The sequence below is a fragment of the Salmo salar genome, chromosome 11, assembly GCF_965601325.2.
Source record: "Salmo salar chromosome 11, fSalSal1, whole genome shotgun sequence".
Classification (NCBI taxonomy): Eukaryota; Metazoa; Chordata; class Actinopteri; order Salmoniformes; family Salmonidae; genus Salmo; species Salmo salar.
In genome coordinates, this window is record NC_138301.1 from 4,913,503 (window position 1) to 4,933,231 (window position 19,729).

General features: G+C 41.3%; 1 protein-coding gene across 2 annotated transcripts in view; it reads left to right on the forward strand.

The window, feature by feature from the left end:
• The window catches only part of fam184aa (family with sequence similarity 184 member Aa), an 85,519-nt gene that overhangs the window by 31,548 nt on the left and 34,242 nt on the right, over positions 1 to 19,729 (forward strand). For both annotated transcript variants that reach the window (XM_014126183.3, XM_014126184.3), the window contains exons 9-10: positions 356 to 506; positions 14,218 to 14,430. In XM_014126183.3, coding sequence (XP_013981658.1) covers positions 356 to 506; positions 14,218 to 14,430 — 364 coding nt within the window. The remainder of the gene's footprint in view (positions 1 to 355; positions 507 to 14,217; positions 14,431 to 19,729) is intronic.

A 19,729-nucleotide genomic window follows, 5' to 3' on the forward strand; every position in this document is an offset into this window, starting at 1 on the left:
CAACAACTGCTCCCCGGGCATGATGACATCGATTTAAGGCAGCCCCCTACACCTCTTTTATCAGAGGAGTTGGGTTAAATGTGCAAGACACATTTTGGTTGAACACATTTATAGATTGGTTCTTTTTCTATTGGACCAGGACTTTTACCCACTCTTTCTATTGGGTTTACAAAGGCTATGTTTGACTTGTTGATCCAGTAGACCTTTCAAGCATTGGGCTGAAGTGTCTGGTGAATGAGATTACCCAGTATGGCTGTGCAACCCAGAATCTGAGATGTAGTGTTTCAGGCTTCAGGATCATCAATGTCTCTCTTTCTCTCTCTCTACCCCTTCCTTCCCCTTACCCACTCTATAGGGAGGAGTTGAGGTTGCTGAAGGAGGAATTGACGGAGGAATATGAGGCCGACAGACAAGCCTCCCTGTCCCAGCTGTCTCAGCAGAAGGAGCTGGAGTTGATGGCGGCCAGGGAGGGCTGGCAGAGGAAAGTGGAGGACCTGCTGGAACAGGTAGTGTAACACACTCCCTTTCGCATTGTCACGATTTTCAGTTTCACAGTACTTTTGAATAAGTAAGGAAAGAAAACATGAAGCAGACTGAATTTCCTGAGGAAAATGGTTTTAATGTTAAAATGTGGATTTATGTTGTCACATTTGTTAATTTTTCAAGCTATAGCTCACCATTTTACTTGAATCAGGTTTGTCAATGACCATAGAGTTTAGTCTGTCTTTTTTTGCCATGGAAAATGTATCATATCATGATATTGGGATTGTGACAACACTACAGCATGTTGAACATCTCACACACTAGTTTCAGACTCCTAATTATCCTTACACTTCATAATATTCTAGCCACTTCCATGCCAGTCGGAAGAACTTAAGTGTTTTATCTCGGAACACTCAAGTTGCTTTCTCTACCGACTGTAGGATAAAAGGAACATGAGGTGTTAACCACACTCGGTGGAGACCTGAATGGCAATGTATCCAGCCTGAGACATGCCAGTTTTATATTATCTTGATTATTGCCCAGTCATATGGTCTGGTGCTGCAAAGAAGGACATAGAAACACTTCAGCTGGCCCAGAAGAGTCTTGCTCTTCAGAGGGCTAAAGTATGCATGACGGTCTCTCTTGGCTAAAGGTAGAGGAGAGACTGAATGCATCACTTCATTCCAAATTGTTTGCATAGTCAACTTACACACAGCACTGACACACACACTTACCCCACTAGACATGCCACATTTCACAGTCCTCAAATCCAGAACAAATTCAAGAAAACTTACATTATTATATAGAGTAGGGGTGTGAACGTTTAAATGTTAAAACGTTTAAACTAAGTTGGGATCCTTAATGTTAAGAAAAATCCATATCCGAAAGACTGTGTGTATATATATATATATATATATATATATATATATATATATATATATATATATATATATATATATATATATATATACACATATACACACAGTCTTTCGGATATGGATTTTTCTTAACATTAAGGATCCCAACTTAGTTTAAACGTTTTAACATTTAAACGTTCACACCCCTACTCTATATATACATTTTTTTTTTTCTTCACTTAATTAAAATCACAGTGCAGTTATGACAAAACATATTATTTTCTGTGTTATAGGATATAAAGGCCTGGGAAAGTTGTGTAATTCAAATAAAACTGAAAATAGGCAAACTATTAGAATTTTATCAACTAGGAAATAACAAAAAAATACCCAGCAATATCCGTGACCACTCTTTGGAAAGGGGAGACTCTCACAACCCCCACAAGTGTCAGAAAGACTTGTCTGAAGTACTGCCGATGTGCCAACTTCTGTTTGGTAGCGCCCAAACCATTTTGGTTACAAACTAATGGGACTCCACTGTGGAAAGGGGATATTCTCAAGGGTGCGTTTTGCTCTAGGACCCTCACAAGTGTCACGGGACTCATCTGAAGGTAACTGGTACCGGTTTAAAAAAACTAATAGAAGTATGAAGGTAGTTTTGTGCCTACCAATTTTTTTTAAATGAATTTGTTATTCAACGCATTTCTATGGGCTTCTGTAGTGAAGGCCAAAATCTATATTTTATCAAATGCTTTTGATATATCTACAGTACCAGTCAAAAGTTTGGACACCTACTCATTCAAAGGTTTTTCTTTATTTTTACTATTTTCTACATTGTAGAATAATAGTGAAGACATCAAAACGATGAAGTAACACATATGGAATCATTTAGTTAGCAAAAAAGTGTAAAACAAATCAAAATATATTTAATATTTTAGATTCTTCGAAGTAGCCACCCTTGGCCTTGATAACAGCTTTGCACACTCTTACAATTCTCTCATCCAGCTTCACCTGGAATTATTTTCCAACAGTCTTGAAGGAGTTCTGACATGCTGAGCACTTGTTGGCTGCTTTTCCTTCTTTCTGCAGTCCAACTCATCCCACACCATCTCAATTAGGTTAAAGTCGGGTGATTTGTGGAGGCCAGGTCATTTGATGCAGCACTCCATCACTCTGGGTCTTCCTTTCCTGTGGCGGTCCTCATGAGAGCCAGTTTCATCATAGCGCTTGATGGTTTATCAACTGCACTTTCAAAGTTCTTGACATTTTGCGTATTGACTGACCATGTCTTCATTTAATGATGGACTGATGGATTTCTCTTTGCTGATTTGAGCTGTTCTTGCCAAAATATGGTGATCCTAAGTGACCTAAGACAGGGAATTTGTACTAGGATAAAATGTCAGGAATTGTGAAAAACAGAGTTTAAATGTAGTTGGCTAAGGTGTATGTAAACTTCCGACTTCAACTGTATATACTGTATTCTACTATATCTTAGTCTATGCCGCTCTGATATTGCTCGCCCAAATATTTATTTCTTCTTAATTCCATTACTTTAGATTTGTGTATTGTTGTGAAATTGTTAGATATTACTTATTAGATATTACTGCACTGTTAGAACTAGAAACACAAGCATTTCGCTACACCCACAATAACATCTGCTAAATGCGTGTGACAAATATAATTTGATTTGAGATAGTTGTCCTTCTGGAAGGTTCTCTCATCTCCACAAAGGAACTCTGGGGCTCTGTCAGAGTGACCATCGGGTTCTGGGTCACCTCCCTGACCAAGGCCCTTCTCCCCCGATTGGCCCTTCTCCCCCCGACTGCTCAGTTTGGCCGGGCGGCCATCTCGAGGAAGAGTCGTGGTGGTTCCAAACTTCTTCTGTTTTTGAATGATGGAGGCCACTGTGTTCTTTGGGACCTTCAAAGCTGCAGAAATGTTTTGGTACCCGTCTCCAGATCTGTGCCTCGACACAATCCTGTCTAGGAGCTCTACGGACAATTCCTTCGACCTCATGGCTTTGTTTTTTTCTCTGACATGCACTGTCGACTGTGGACCTAATATAGACAGTTGTGTGCCTTTTCAAATCATGTCCAATCAATTGAATTTACCACAGGTAGACTCCAAGTTGTAGAAACATCTCTCAAAGATGATCAATGTAAACAGGATTCACCTGAGCTCAATTTCAAGTTTCATAGCAAAGGCTCTGAATAAATTATTTTAAATATTTTTTGTTGTTGTTGCAAAATTGGCTAAAAACCTGTTTTCGCTTGTGTATAGATTGATGAGGAAAAAATGTATAGAATACATTTTAGAATAAGGCTGTAACATAACAATGTGGAAAAAGTGAAGGGGTCTGAATACTTTCCGAATGCATTTATGCACTTACGACTCAGGATCTGACACAGGAGGCGGATAGTACAGTTCTCATCATATTTATTATACAAGGGGACAGGCCAGGGCAGGTCGAGGGCAGGCAGAGGTCAGTAATCCAGGGCAGAGTCAATGAGATATAGAACGGCAGGCAGGCAGAATGGTCAAAGACTAGAAAACAGCGAATAGACAGACTCAAATGGGAAAACACACTGGTAAGACTTGACGGGACAAGACGAACTGGCAACAGACAAACAGAAAACACTGGTATAAATACACGGGATAATGGGGACAAATTGGAGACACCTGGTGGGGGGTGGAAACAAGCACAAGATGGGTGAAACGGATCAGGGCATGACAGCACTGCACTGTAGTTATTCCACTCACATGGGCAAACAAAGTCCTATCGGATATTTTCATGTGATCTTATTTTTTTTGTTTCTTATTTTCTTTTATCTGCATGCTTCTTTTGTTCTTGATTTAGTTCATTTTTTTATATTTACAATGTTTCAATGTTTGATTCCTTTAATGTCACTGAATACTATGTCACTTATGTTGCCATTGCACTGTGTGAAAAGCGAGACTGAGATGGCTATTGTAAAATGTTGATTTTTGTCGTCAGTTAACCATTTCTTTGTGAAATTTTACATGTGCTTGGTGATATGGTCTTGTTGGACGATCCACTTAAAGTTCAGGATGCTGTTGACCTTAAAGTCCCAGGAGCAGTGGAAGCAATATAAGCCCATAACATCAATGATCCACCACTTTATTTTGCAGTAGGTATGGGGTTCTTTTCCGCTTATCACATCCTTCTTTCAATGCCAAAGCCATCACTCGTGTGCTTGGCCAAAGAGCTTTATTGCCAATCCTAAAACGCACAACAACAAAAAACATTAGAATACTGAAAAATGATGGGAAACATTTTCAATTATGGCACTTTTAAAGGTAGACTCTGCGGCTAATGGGTGGATTTGGCTTTAAAAAACGGGGTCAGCTCTTACAAAGCTTGATGTTGCTATGCTTCTCACTGAAACTGCCATTCTTTATATTTTTCTGCAAAAAAAACAATGTTTCTACCTTGTATAAATGCTATATAAAAAAATGATGTAGCTAGCATAAACTCGGACTTAGGCCTACTAAATCTACTTTTTAAATGTGTGGCCAACTGTTTCAAGAGAGCCACAGTATACAAAAAATTTTCTCCAGCCAAGCCACAACACAAATTATTCAAATGAATCAACTAATTCGTTTCAAGTTTTATTAGTCCTATGTACATGGTCCAACAATATGCTTACTTGACGGTTCCATCTTGACAATGCAACAACAATAAGAAATAATAAAAGATAAGAATACGAACATCAAGTAAATGGCTCAGTAGAATAGAATAAACATTTTAGCATAAGTATAATACGGTAAGGCAAAATTTGTGTTTTGGGGAAGGGTGGATTTGGGGGCAAGTATTTAAATTGTGCAGTATTTTAAGAGCAATAATAATAACAGTCTGGTAGCAGCTGGTGTGTGTGTGTACTGTGGGGGGGGGGAAGTATTTGATCCCCTGCTGATTTTGTACGTTTGCCCACTTACAAAGAAATGATCAGTCTATAATTTTAATAGTAGGTTTATTTGAACAGTGAGAGACAGAATAACAACAACAAAAATCCAGAAAAACGCATGTCAAAAATGTTATAAAATGATTTGCATTTTAATGAGGGAAATAAGTATTTGACCCCTCTGCAAAACATGACTTAGTACTTGGTGGCAAAACCCTTGTTGGCAATCAGAGGTCAGACGTTTCTTGTAGTTGGCCACCAGGTCTGCACACATCTCAGGAGGGATTTTTGTCCCACTCTTCTTTGCAGATCTTCTCCAAGTCATTAAGGTTTCGAGGCTGACGTTTGGCAACTCGAACCTTCAGCTTCCTGCACAGATTTTCTATGGGATTAAGGTCTGGAGTCTGGCTAGGCCACTCCAGGACCTTAATGTGCTTCTTCTTGAGCCACTCCTTTGTTGCCTTGGCCGTGTGTTTTGGATCATTGTCATGCTGGAATACCCATCCACGACCCATTTTCAATGAGCCTGGCTGAGGGGAGGTTCTCACCCAAGATTTGACGGTACATGGCCCTGTCCATCGTCCCTTTGATGCGGTGAAGTTGTCCTGTCCCCTTAGCAGAAAAACACCCCCAAAGCATAATGTTTCCACTGCCATGTTTGACGGTGGAGATGGTGTTCTTGGTCATAGGCAGCATTCCTCCTCCTCCAAACACGGCGAGTTGAGTTGATGTCAAAGAGCTCCATTTGTCTCATCTGACCACAACACTTTCACCAGTTGTCCTCTGAATCATTCAGATGTTCATTGGCAAACTTCAGACGGGCCTCTATGTATTCTTGAGCAGGGGGACCTTGCGGGCACTGCAGGATTTCAGTCCTTCACGGCGTAGTGTGTTACCATTTGTTTTCATGGTGACTATGGTCCCAGCTGCCTTGAGATCATTGACAAGATCCTCCCGTGTAGTTCTGGGCTGATTCCTCACTGTTCTCATGACCATTGCAACTCCACGAGGTGAGATCTTGCATGGAGCCCCAGGCCGAGGCATATTGACAGTTCTTTTGTGTTTCCTCCATTTGCGAATAATCGCACCAAATGTTGTCACCTTCTCACCAAGCTGCTTGGCGATGGTCTTGTAGCCCATTCCAGCCTTGTGTAGGTCTACAATCTTGTCCCTGACATCCTTGGAGAGCTCTTTGGTCTTGGCCATGGTGGAGAGTTTGGAATCTGATTGATTGCTTCTGTGGACAGGTAACAAGCTGCGGTTAGGAGCACTCCCTTTAAGAGTGTGCTCCTAATCTCAGCTCGTTACCTGTATAAAAGAGACCTGGGAGCCAGAAATCTTTCTGATTGAGAGGGGGGTCAAATACTTATTTCCCTCATTAAAATGCAAATCAATTTCTAACATTTTTGACATGCGTTTTTCTGGATTTTTGTTGTTCTGTCTCTCACTGTTCAAATAAACCTACCATTAAAATTATAGACTGATCCTTTCTTTGTCAGTGAGCAAACGTACAAAATCAGCAGGGGATCAAATACTTTTTTCCCCCACTGTATCTGTGTGGTGCGAGTGAGTGCATGTGTGCGGAGAATCAGAGCAGATGGTCAGTTCAGTTCAAGTGTTCAGCAATCTGATGGCTTGTAAATAGAAAGTCTCTGAGATTTTTGGTGTCAGACCTCATGCTCTGATACTGTCTGCTCGACGGTGAGGGAGTAAACAGCTCGTGGCTGTGATGTGTGGGGTCCTTGACGCTACGGGCCTTCCTTAGGCACCGTTTCAAGAAGATGTCCTGGATGGGTGGGAGCACGGTCCCAGTGATGTACTAGGCCGTCTTCACCACCCACTGGAAGGCCTTGCGGTAGTGGACGGAGCAATTCCCATACAGGACGTGATGCAAGGTGTAGCGGTAGTATTTGAAGAGGACCTGGGGTTGCACGATGAATTTCTTCAGCCGCCTTAGGCGGTAGAGATGCTGTTGCGTCCTCTTGACAAAAGTGGTGGTGTTGTTGGTCCATGACAAGTCCTCAGATGTGCACGCCAATCTTCAATCTAGAATGAGGTCTTCATCATTAAGAGCCAATTGTCTACTAGTTGTCTCTTCTTCCTTACTCAGGTGTATAAGGCATAGATACAATTTTGTGATGCTAACAATGGCAATTCATATATTTCCCAAAATGAACTAATTGTCACGCCCTGATCTGTTTCACCTGTCCTTGTGCTTGTCTCCATCCCCCTCCAGGTGTTGCCCATCATCCCCTGTGTATTTATACCTGTGTTTTCTGTCTGTTGCCAGTTCAAGCCTACCATCGTTTTGTCTCAGCTCCTGTTTTTCTCTAGTCTCTTTTTCTCGTACTCCTGGTTTTTGACTTTTGCCTGTCCTGACCCGCCCGCCTGACCACTGCCTGTCTCTGACCTTGAGCCTGCCTGCCGTCCTGTACCTTTGCTCCACCTCTGTATTACCGACCTCTGCCTGACCAGTCCCTGAGCCTGCCTGCCGTCCTGTACCTTGGTCTCTGCCTTGGATTATCAACCCCTGCCTGCCTTGACCTGTTGTTTGCCTGCCCCTGTGGTTACAATAAACATTGTTACATCACACAGTCTGCACTTGGGTCTTACCTAGATTCCGGATACTAATACTTTGGGGTAATTTTGAGCACTAACTTTTTGTGAATTAAAGTATTACTTGTTAAACAAAACATCTTTCTCTGAGCAATTGTATAGCATAATTTTTTTTTTTAAATTAAGTATACAATACATCTTAGTAGTGTTTTATACAGTATTTTTGCGAATCTTTATCAATGGTGCCAATAATTCAACTCTTGACTGTACAGTCACAGATCAGCACCTGTTAAGACTGCTGGTCCATGGATATATAATCTCAGAGTAGGTGCTGCAGAGATCCACAAATCTTGCACCCTGCACACACTGAAATTAGCAATCCCTCACAGAAACACAATGTTTACCTCTGCCCGTTTCTGGTTCGATGACTTATCTCAAGTGAGTCACGAGCAGAGTGGGGGTGGTCAGCATTTCTCATTCAAACAAATGAGTAACGACATAACAGCCAAAACCACATTTTGTAGGAGAACTAACATTGTGTGGCTATACTTGTTTTTCGAGTTCTCAGTTACTGTTAATGTCACAAAATAGCTCCTGGACTCTGTCCACACATTTTAAGGCTGCGTTGAAACAATGACTTATCAAGATGAGCTATTCCCTACCTTTGATAATGAGTCATCATAATGTTGCATTGACTGTACATTATCCTAGGGGGTTTGGCAGACACAATGTAAGTAACTTAATTTATGTCCCCCTAATTGCCCTGAATGGCTTTGTTAATCGTACAGCTATTGGATGCAGTAATCATGAGCCTATGAAACACAGTTAATGTTAGCACTGAGGCAGTGTGTCCTAGTAGGAATCCCACTTTGTGCAGCTCACCCTGCCCTATCAAGTCTACTTCTGATACGCTTCCCAGTAAAGCATTAAAACAATCAAGCATCCCAGAAAAGTGCAAAAAATATCCCATATTAACATATGCAGCCTGAGAAACAAGGTCCATGAAGTCAACAACTTGCTTGTAACAGATGACATTCATATTCTGACTATCTCTGAAACTCACTTATATAATACCTTTGATACAGTGGTAGCAATACATGGTTATAACCTTTACCGAAAATACAGAAATGCCAACAAGGGCGGTGTTGCGGTCTACAGTGGCAAGACATATTGTGTGAACCCCTTGGAATTATCTGGATTTCTGCATAAATTGGTCATAAAATTTGATCTGATCTTCATCTAAGTCACAACAACAGACAAACACAGTCTGCTTAAACTAATAACACACAAATTATTGTATTTTTCTTGTCTATATTGAATACATAATTTAAAACCTCTCTAGGGTATGTGGGACGAAATCGTCCCACACTATTCAACAGCCAGTGACAAATCAGAGCGCCAAATTTAAAACCACAAATGTCATAATTCAAAGTTCTCAAACATAGGACTATTTTACACCATTTGAAAGATAAGACTCTCGTTAATCTAACCACATTGTCCGATTTCAAAAAGGCTTTACAGCGAAAGCAAAACATTAGATTATGTCAGGAGAGTACCCTGCCAAAAATAATCACACAGCCATTTTCAAAGCAAGCATATGTCACAAAAACCAAAACCACAGCTAAATGCAGCACTAACCTTTGATGTTCATCAGATGACACTACTAGGACATGATGTTATACAGCACATGCATGTTTTGTTCAATCAAGTTCATATTTATATCAACAACCAGCTTTTTACATTAGCATGTGATCTTCAGAACTAGCATACCCACCGAAAACTTCCGGTGAATTTACTAAATTACTCACGATTAACGTTCACAAAATACATTATTTTAAGAATTATAGATACAGAACTCCTTTATGCAATCGCGGTGTAAGAATTTAAAATAGCTTTTCGGCGAAAGCACATTTTGCAATATTCTGAGTATATAGCCCGGCCATCACGGCTAGCTAATTTGACACCCACCAAGTTTGGCCCTCACCAAACTCAGATTTACTATAAGAAAAATTGGATTACCTTTGCTGTTCTTCGTCAGAATGCACTCCCAGGACTTCTACTTCAACAACAAATGTTGTTTTGGTTCCAAATAATCCATAGTTATATTCAAATGCCTCCGTTTTGTTCGTGCGTTCAGGTCAGTATCCGAAGGGTGACGCGCGAGTACATTTCGTGACCAAAAAATGTCAAAATATTCCATTACCGTACTTAGAAGCATGTCAAACACTGTTTAAAATACATTTTTATGCAATTTTTCTCGTAAAATAGCGATAATATTCCAACCGGGCGACGTTGTATTCATTCAAAGGCTGAAAGAAAAAAATTGAGAATTCTCATGAACGCGCATCTCCAGTGTCATTGTTCTCAGCCTGACCACTCACAAAATCTCCTGCTGTTTTTCGCCCATAGACAGGAGAGACGTCATTCCAGTTTCTGGCGCCTTCTGAGAGCCAATGGAAGCCTTAGAAAATGTCACGTTACAGCACAGATGCTGTATTTTCGATAGAGATGCCACAGAAGGAGAACAAATTGTCAGACAGGGCACTTCCTGTATGGAATCTTCTCAGGTTTTGGCCTGCCATATGAGTTCTGTTATACTCACAGACCGCATTTAAACAGTTTTAGAAACGTTAGTGTTTTCTATCCAAATCTACTAATTATATGCATATTCTCGTTTCTGGGCAAGAGTAGTAACCAGTTTAAATCGGGTAAGTTTCTTTATCCGGCCGTGCAAATACTGCCCCCTAGCCCCAACAGGTTAAACATTCACAGTGTAGGTTGGAAGAAGTATGTGAACCCCTAGGCTAGCTTCTCCAAAAGCTAATTGGAGTCAGGAGTCAGCTAACCTGGAGTACAATCATTGAGACGAGATTGGAGATGTTAGTTAGAGCTGCCCTGCCCTATAAAAAAACACTCGCAAAATGTGAGTTTGCTATTCACAAGAAGCATTGCCTGATGTGAAATATGCCACGAACAAAAAAGAGCTCAGAAGACCCAAGATTCAGAATTGTTGACTTGCATGAAGCTGGAAAGGGTTACAAAAGTATCTCTAAAAGCATTGATGTTCATCAGTCCACGTTAAGACAAATGGAGAAAGTTCAGCACTGTTGTTACTCTCGCTAAGAGTGGCCGTCCTGGAAAGATGACTGCAAGAGCACAGCGCAGAATGCTCAATGAGGTTAGGAAGAATCCTAGAGTGTCAGCTAAAGACTTACAGAAATCTCTGGAAGATGCTAACATCTCTGTTGACAAGTCTACGGTACGTAAAACACAAAACAACATGGTGTTCATGGTAGGACACCACGGAAGAAGCCACTGCTGTCCAAATAAAACATTGCTGCACGTCTGAAGTTCGCAAAAGAGCATCTGGATGTTCCACAGCGCAACTAGCAAAATATTCTGTGGGCAGATGAAACCAAAGTGGAGTTTGGAAGGAACACACAACATTATATGTGGAGAAAAAAAAGGCACAGCACACCAACATCAACCTTGTCCCAACTGTAAAGTATGGTGAAGGGAGCATCATGGTTTGGAGCTGCTTTGCTGCCTCAGGGCCTGGACAGCTGGCTATCATCGACGGAAAAATTAATTCCCAAGTTAATCAAGACATTTTGCAGGAGTATGTAAGGCTATCTGTCCGCCAATTGAAGCTCAACAGAAGTTGGGTGATGCAACAGGACAACGACCCAAAACACAGAAGTAAATCAACAACAGAATGGCTTCAACAGAAGAAAATATGCCTTCTGTAATGGCCCAGTCAGAGTCCTGACCTCAATCCGATTGAGATGCTGTAGCATGACCTCGAGAGCAGTTCACACCAGACATCCCAAGAATATTGCTGAACTGAAACAGTTTTGTAAAGAGGAATGGTCCAAAATTCCTCCTGACCGTGGTGCAAGTCTTAACCGCAACTACAGAAAACATTTGGTTGAGGTTATTGCTGCCAAAGAAGGTTCAACCAGTTATTAAATCCAAGGGTTCACATACTTTTCCCACCTTGCACTGTGAATGTTTACACGGTGTTCAATAAAGACATTGTTTGTGTGTTATGAGTTTAAGCAGACTGTCTATTGTTGTGACTTAGATGAAGATCGGATCACATTTTATGACCAATTTATGCAGAAGCCCAGGTAATTCCAAAGGGTTCACATACTTTTTCTTGCCACTGTATATAAAGAAACACATTCCTGTAAAGCTGAGTGATGATCTAATGTTAAATACTGTTGAAGTAATATGGCTACAGGTTCATCTGCCTTACCTAAAGCGCATTCTTGTGGGAAGCTGCTGTAGACCGCCAAGTACTAACAGTCAGTATCTGTATAATGTGTGAAATGCTTGATAATGTATGTGATATCAACAGAGAAGTATATTTTCTGGGGTGATTTTAAATATTGACTGGCTCTCATCAAGCTGCCCACTCAAGAAAAAACTTAAAACTGTAACCAGTGCCTGCAACCTGGCTCATGTTGTCAGTCAACCTACCAGGGTATTTACAAACAGCACAGGAAAGAAATTATCAACATGTATTGATCACATCTTTTCTAATGCTGCATACATTTGCTTTAAAGCAGTATCCAAATACATAAGATGTAGTGATCACAGTATAATAGCCATATCTAGGAAAACCAAAGTTCCAAAGTCTGGGCCTAATATAGTGTATAAGAGGGAAGGCCACTCAACAAGCACAGCACTTACACAAATTACTGATGATTGGCTGAGAGAAATTGATGATCAAATTATTGTGGGGCTGGCTTGTTCGACTTCAGTGCAGCTTTTCACATTATCAATCATAGTCTGCTGCTGGCAAAACGTACTGTATGTGTTATGGCTTTACACCCCCTGCTATAATGTGAATAAAGAGTTACTTGTCTAATAGAACACAGAGGCTGTTCTTTAAAACCTCTTAAGGATCGGACCCTTTTTTTCAAATTTTCGCCTAAAATGACATACCCAAATCTAACTGCGTGTAGTTCTGGACCTGAAGCAAGGATACGCATATTCTTGATACCATTTAAAAGGAAACACTTTGAAGTTTGTGGAAATGTGAAATGAATGTAGGGGAATGTAACACATTAGATCTGGTAAAAGATAATACAATTAAAACATTTTTTTCATCATCTTTGAAATGCAAGAGAAAGGCCATAGTGTACTATTCCAGGTTAGGCGCAATTTAGATTTTGGCCACTAGATGGCAGCAGTGTGTGTGCAAAGTTTTAGACTGATTCAATGAACCATTGCATTTCTGCTCAAAATGTTGTATCAGGACTACCCAAATGTGCCTAATTGGTTGATTAATACATTTCCAAGTTCATAACTGTGCACTCTCCTCAAACAATAGCTTGGTATTTTTTCACTGTAATAGCTACTGTAATTTGGACAGTGCAGTTAGATTAACAAGAATTTAAGCTTTCTGCCCATATCAGATATGTCTATGTCCTGGGAAATGTTCTTGTTACTTACAACCTCATGCTAATCACATTAACCTATGTTAGCACAACTGTCCCGCTGGTGGACACTGATCCCATAGAAGTTAATGGAAGCCTCTCAAACATAATCCAGGTAGAAACAGGAATTCCCCAGGGTAGCTTGCTTTTTTCAATCTTTACTAATGACATGCCACTGGCTTTGAGTAAGGCCAGTGTGTCTATGTATGCGGATGACTCAACCCTATACACGTCAGCTACTACACCAACTGAAATGACTTAAACACTTAACAAAGAGCTGCAATTAGTTTCAGCTCTGACACCTCCTGACACCAGCTCTGTCAGGAGGAATGGGCCAAAATTCACCCAACTAATTGTGGGAAGCTTGTGGAAGGCTACCTGAAATGTTTGACCCAAGTTAAACAATTTAAAGGCAATGCTACCAAATACTAATTGAGTGTATGTAAACCTCTGACCCACTGGGAATGTGATGAAAGAAATAAAAGCTGAAATAAATAATTCTCTACTATTATTCTTACATTTCACATTCTTAAAATAAAGTGGTGATCTTAACTGACCTAAGACGGAATTTTTACAAGGATTAAATGTCAGGAATTGTGAAAAACTGAGTTTTAGTGTATTTGACTAAGGTGTATGTAAACTTCTGACTTGAACTGTATATTTTATTCCTCCCCTAGGTAGAGTGTTAAGATGACTTTGTAATGAAAAGTGCTATATACAAATATAATAATAATTGTATATGTTTTTTTTTTATTGTTTTTTATTATTAATACACTGCAGGGGAAAAATGAAGACGAAGTGCACATTGATCATGGATGTGTCCCAAATGTCACCCTATTTCCTATATAGTGCACTACCTTCTGACCAGGGCCCAAAGTAATGCAATACAGGGAATAGCGTGCCATTAGGGACACATAGCATAATACACACCCCTCCCTCTCATCCCTTTCTCTCCAGATCTCGCTGCTGAAGCAGAGTCTGGAGCTACAGCTCTCCCAGTCCCAGGGCGCGCTGCAGCAGCTGCAGGCCCAGTTCAGCCAGGAGAGAGAGCACCTGAGCCAGCAACTCCAGGAGCTGCAGCTGGAGCACCAGCGCAGGGAGCACCGGCTACAGGAGGCTCAACGCTGCGCCCATGGCACACTGGAAGACGCCCGCCAGCACCAGCTCAGGGTGAGAGAATAATACACACACCCCTCATATATATTGTGCATTCAGAAGGTATTCATACCCCTTGACTTATTCCACATGTTTTTGTGTTACAGCCTTAATTCAAAATTGATGACAATTTTACTTTATTTTATCTCAACATTTTACACCTATTACACCATCATGACAAAATGAAAACATGTTTCAAATTTTGTTTTGCTAATTTATTGAAAATGAAAACAGAAATATCTAATTTACATAAGTATTCACACCCCTGAGTCAATACATGTTAGAATCACCTTTGGCAGCGATTACAGCTGTGAGTCCTTGCATAAGTCTCTAAGAGCTTTGCACACCTGGACTGTACAACATTTGCACATTCTTCTTTTTGAAATTATTTTGTCAAGTTGGTTGTTGAGCATTGCTACACAGCCATTTTCAAGTCTTGCCATAGATTTTCAAGCTGATTAAAGTCAAAACTGTAACTAGGCCACTCAGGAACATCAATATTGTCTTGGTAAGCAACTCCAGTGTATATTTGGTCTTCTGCTTTATGTCATTGTTCTTCTGAAATGTGAATTTATCTCCCAGTGTCTGTTGGAAAGCAGACTAAACCAGGTTTTCCTCTATAATTTTGCCTGTGTTTAGCTCTGTTTCGTTTCTTTTTATCCTAAAAAAAATCCCTAGTCCTTGCTGATGACAAGCATACCCATAACATGATGCAGCCACCACCATGCTTGAAAATATGAAGAGTGGTACTCAGTGATGTGTTGTGTTGGATTTGCCCCAAACATAACGATTTGTATTTAGGACATAAGTTCATTTCTTTGCCACATTTTTTGCAGTTTTACTTTAGTTCCTTATTGCTAACAGGATGCATGTTTTGGAATATTTTTTATTCTGTACAGGCTTCCTTCATTTCAGTCTGTCATTTAGGTTAGTATCGTGAACTAACTACAATGTTGTTGATCCATCCTCACTCTTCTCTTTTTGAAGTCACCATTGGCCTCATGGTGTGTTCCCAGATAGGTTTCCTTCCTCTCCGACATCTGTGTTAGGAAAGTATCTTTGTAGTGACTGGGTGTATTGATAGGCCATCCAAAGTGTAATTAATAACTTCACCATGCTCAAAGGGATATTCAATGTCAGCTTTTGACATTTTTTTCCCATCTACCAGTAGGTGCCTTTCTTTGAGAGGCAATGAAAAACCTCCCTGGTCTTTGTGGTGGAATCTGTGTTTGAAATTCACTGCTCAATTTAGGGACCTTACAGACATTTGTATGTTTGGGGTACAGAGATGAGGTTGTCATTCAATGTCAATAATGTTAAACACTATTATTCCATGCAACTTAATATGTGACTTCTTAAGCACATTTTTACTCCAGAACTTATTTAGGCTTTCCATAACAAATGGGTTGAATACTTATGACAAAAGACATTTCAGATTTTCATGTTTAATTAATTGGTAAATGTTTTTGTCAAGGGGTGTGTATACTTTCTGAAGGCATTGTAAATACTTTGTACCCATACACATGCTCCATACACCTCACTCATTGACCATTGTTTCTCCAATAGTTTTTGTGGTATAAGACAGCATGTACTGTTAACCATCCCCTACTCTGTGTCTCCATAACCTATCAGATACTTAAATGTTTTACATTTTAGTCATTTAGTAGACGCTCCAGAGAGTAGTGAGTGCGTACATTTTTATAATTTTTTTGTTGTTGTACTGGTCCCCCATGGGAACCAAACCCACAACCCTGGCGTTGCAAGCGCCATGCTCTACCAACTGAGCTACACAGGAGATATACATTGTCATTGTCACTCATCTGAAATGGTCACTGTCTGTCTCACTCTCCCTCTCTCCCTCCCTCCCTCACTCTCTCCCCTCCCTTTTTATCTGCCTCTAGTACCTACAGTAAAGGCACTTTTAGCCAGTTTATTAGGTACACCACCCCATTCATGAAAATGCTTTGTTCCTACAGACAGTGAGTCATGGGACCGCAATATAAAACAGACAGACAGGCATCGAGGCATTCAGTTACTGATCGATTGAACGTTGGAATAGGCAAAACGAGTGACCTAAGGGACTTTGAGCTTGGTATGATCGTCAGTGCCAGGCGCGCCGGTTTCAGTATCTCAGAAGCGGCCGGCCTCTTGGGCTTTTCCATGCATGACAGTGTCTAGGGTGTACCGAGAAACATCCAGTCAGCGGCAGTCCTGTGGGCGAAAACAGCTCATTGATGAGAGAGGTCCAGTGGCCACGTGGTCACCAACACTGGACAATTGAGGACTGGAAAAACATTGCCTGAAAAATCCCGGTTCCTGTTGCGTCATGCTGATGAAAGAGTCAGCATTTGGCGTAAGCAGCAGGAGTCCACGGCCCCGTCCTGCCTGGTGTCAACGGTACAGGCTGGTGGCGGTGGTATAATGGTGTGGGGAATGTTGGGTCCCTTGATACCATTTGAGCAATGTTTGAACACCACACCTTGTAGAAACCGCAACCCGAAGAATTCAGGCTGTTCTGGAGGCAAAGGGGTGTCCAACCCAGTTCTAGATGGGTGTACCTAATAAACAGAAACACTGAGTGTATTTCTCTTCTCTTTCTTATACCTCTCCATTTCCTCCAGCTGGCTCCTTCTCTCTCTTTTTCTGCCCCTCTCTTCTCCTAATTTATCTATACCCCTGCTCCCTTTCCTTTCTTCCACTCAGCCCCCTTCCTCGCTCCCTCTCTCCATTAGTCCGTGTCCAGTTGGATTCATTCCCATTCCCACCCTTGTGTCCATGTCACCATCTGGATGTGTCCTCTGACCTTAAGCCTCAGTCACCAAACCACAGAGCAGTGAGTTGGAAAAACTGCAGTGCTGCTGCTACCAGACCTGCTGATGTAATGGCAAATAATCCCAATTGAAAACCACTGCTGAATTGTTGCCCGTTACAAGAATGTGGTCTTCTTCAAGAAAGACTTCAGGCTCTAAAGAAAAATCATGGAGTTGCAGGTATAGTAATTGGATTTCAAGTATGCATCAAAGCAGTATTTATATTGTAGTGTGAAACAAAAGGAAGTTAGTCTGCATAATAATTCAGATAATATTCTGTGTTTGCGCAGTAAGGATATTGTTTTTGTTGGTAACCCAGTTACTAACTTTGATTGAATTGGGACCTTAATAACTCTACTGGCCTCTTACCTAACATATCAATCCATTTCATTTGTGAATACAATATACCGTATCTACCAGCACCTGTTTCCGAAGGCCAAATTTGTTGCAATTGTAAAGAGGGTAGGTCCCTGTTGCAATAGAGCAGTGTTATCAGGACTAACCTCCAGTAAATTTGATTGAACCCAGGAGAAAACCTTTGATGTAGAAAAAGGGGCATACATACTGGCTCTATATTTGCCTCACACCCATGCTGGGGCCTTGAAAGCTATACCTCTTAAGGTACTGTTCCATAGGATTAACAAAAACATTTTTTTTTAAAACAACAGGCAGCTGCTTTTATATTAAAATGTATCTGGAGAAGAAAAAAAAGTTTGTTCTTCATAGTCACAGTGCAGCGCTTGGTCATAAAAAACAGCACATATTTCACTGAACAAAAATATAAATGCAACAAATTTTCCATATGCACAAAAATCTTATTTTGGTGCACTAATTTCTTTATATCCCTGTTGGTGAGCATTTCTTCTTTGCCAAGAGAATCCATCCACAATGACAGGTGTGGCATATCAACAAGCTGATTAAACAGCGTGATCATTACATTGGTACACCGTGTGCTGGGGACAATAATAGGCCACTCTAAAATGTGCAGTTTTGTCACACAACACAATGCCACAGATGTCTCAAGTTTTGACGGAGCGTGCAGTTGGCATGCTGACTGTAGGTATGTCCACCACAGCTGTTGCCATAGAATGTAATGTTAGTTTCTCTACCATAAGTCGCATCCAATGTCATTGTAGAGAATTTGGCATTACGTCCAACCGGCCGCACAACAGCAGACCACGGCCAACCACGCCAGCCCTCCACATCTGACTTCTTCACCTGCGGGATAGTCTGAGACGAGCCAACCGGACAGCTGATAAAACTGTGGGTTTGCTCAACCTAAGAATTTCTGCACAAACTGTCAGAAACTGTCTCAGGAAGCTCATCTGCATGCTCGTTATCCTCAACAGGGTCTTGACCTGACTGCAGTTTGGAAAATGCTCCCCTTCGATGGCCACTGGCATGCTGAAGAAGTGTGCTCTTCACGGATGAATCACGGTTTCAACTGTACAGGGCAGATGGCAGACAGTATGGGCTCGTGTGGGCGAGCGGTTTGCTGATGTCAACGTTGTGAAAATAGTGCCCCATGATGGCGGTGGGGTTATGGTATGGGCAGGCATAAGCTACGGACAACGAACACAATTGCATTTTATCAATGGCAATTTAAATTGATCCGGAGGCCTATTGTCATACCATTCATCCACTGTCATCACCTCATGTTTCAGCATGATAATGCACACCCCCATGTCGCAAGGATCTGTACACAATTCCTGAAAACGGAAAATGTCCCATTTCTTCCATGGCCTGCATACTCACCAGAAGTCACCGATTGAGCATGTTTGGTATGCTCTGGATCAATGTGTACAACAGTGTATTCCAGTTCATGCCAATAACCAGAAACTTTGCACAGTCATTGAAGAGGAATGGGACAACATTCCACAGGCCACAATCAACAGCCTGATGTGTCGCGCTGCAAGAGGCAAATGGTTGTCACACCAGGTACCGACTGGTTTTCTGATCCACACCCCTACCTTATTTTTAAAGGTACTGTTTCTGTGACCAACAGATGCATATCTGTATTCCCAGTCATGTGAAATCCATAGATTAGGGCTTAATGAATTTATTTCAATTGACTGATTTCCTTATATGACTGCATGGCCATGCACGCCTCCAACTCAATCATTAAGATTGCAGACGACACCACAGTGGTAGGCTTGATTACCAACAACAATGAGACGGCCTACGGAGAGGAGGTGAGGGCCCTCGGAGTGTGGTGTCAGGAAAATAACCTCTCACTCAACGTCAACAAAACAAAGGAGATGATCATGGACTTCAGGAAACAGCAGAGGGAGCACAATGCATCACCGGGGGCAAACTACCAGCCCTCCAGGACACCTACAGCACCCGATGTCACAGGAAGGACAAAAATATCATCAAGGACAACAACCACCCGAGCCACTGCCTGTCCACTCCGCTATCACCCAGAAGGCGAGGTCAGTACAGGTGCATCAAAGCTGGGACCGAGAGACTGAAAAACAGCTTCTATCTCAAGGCCATCAGACTGT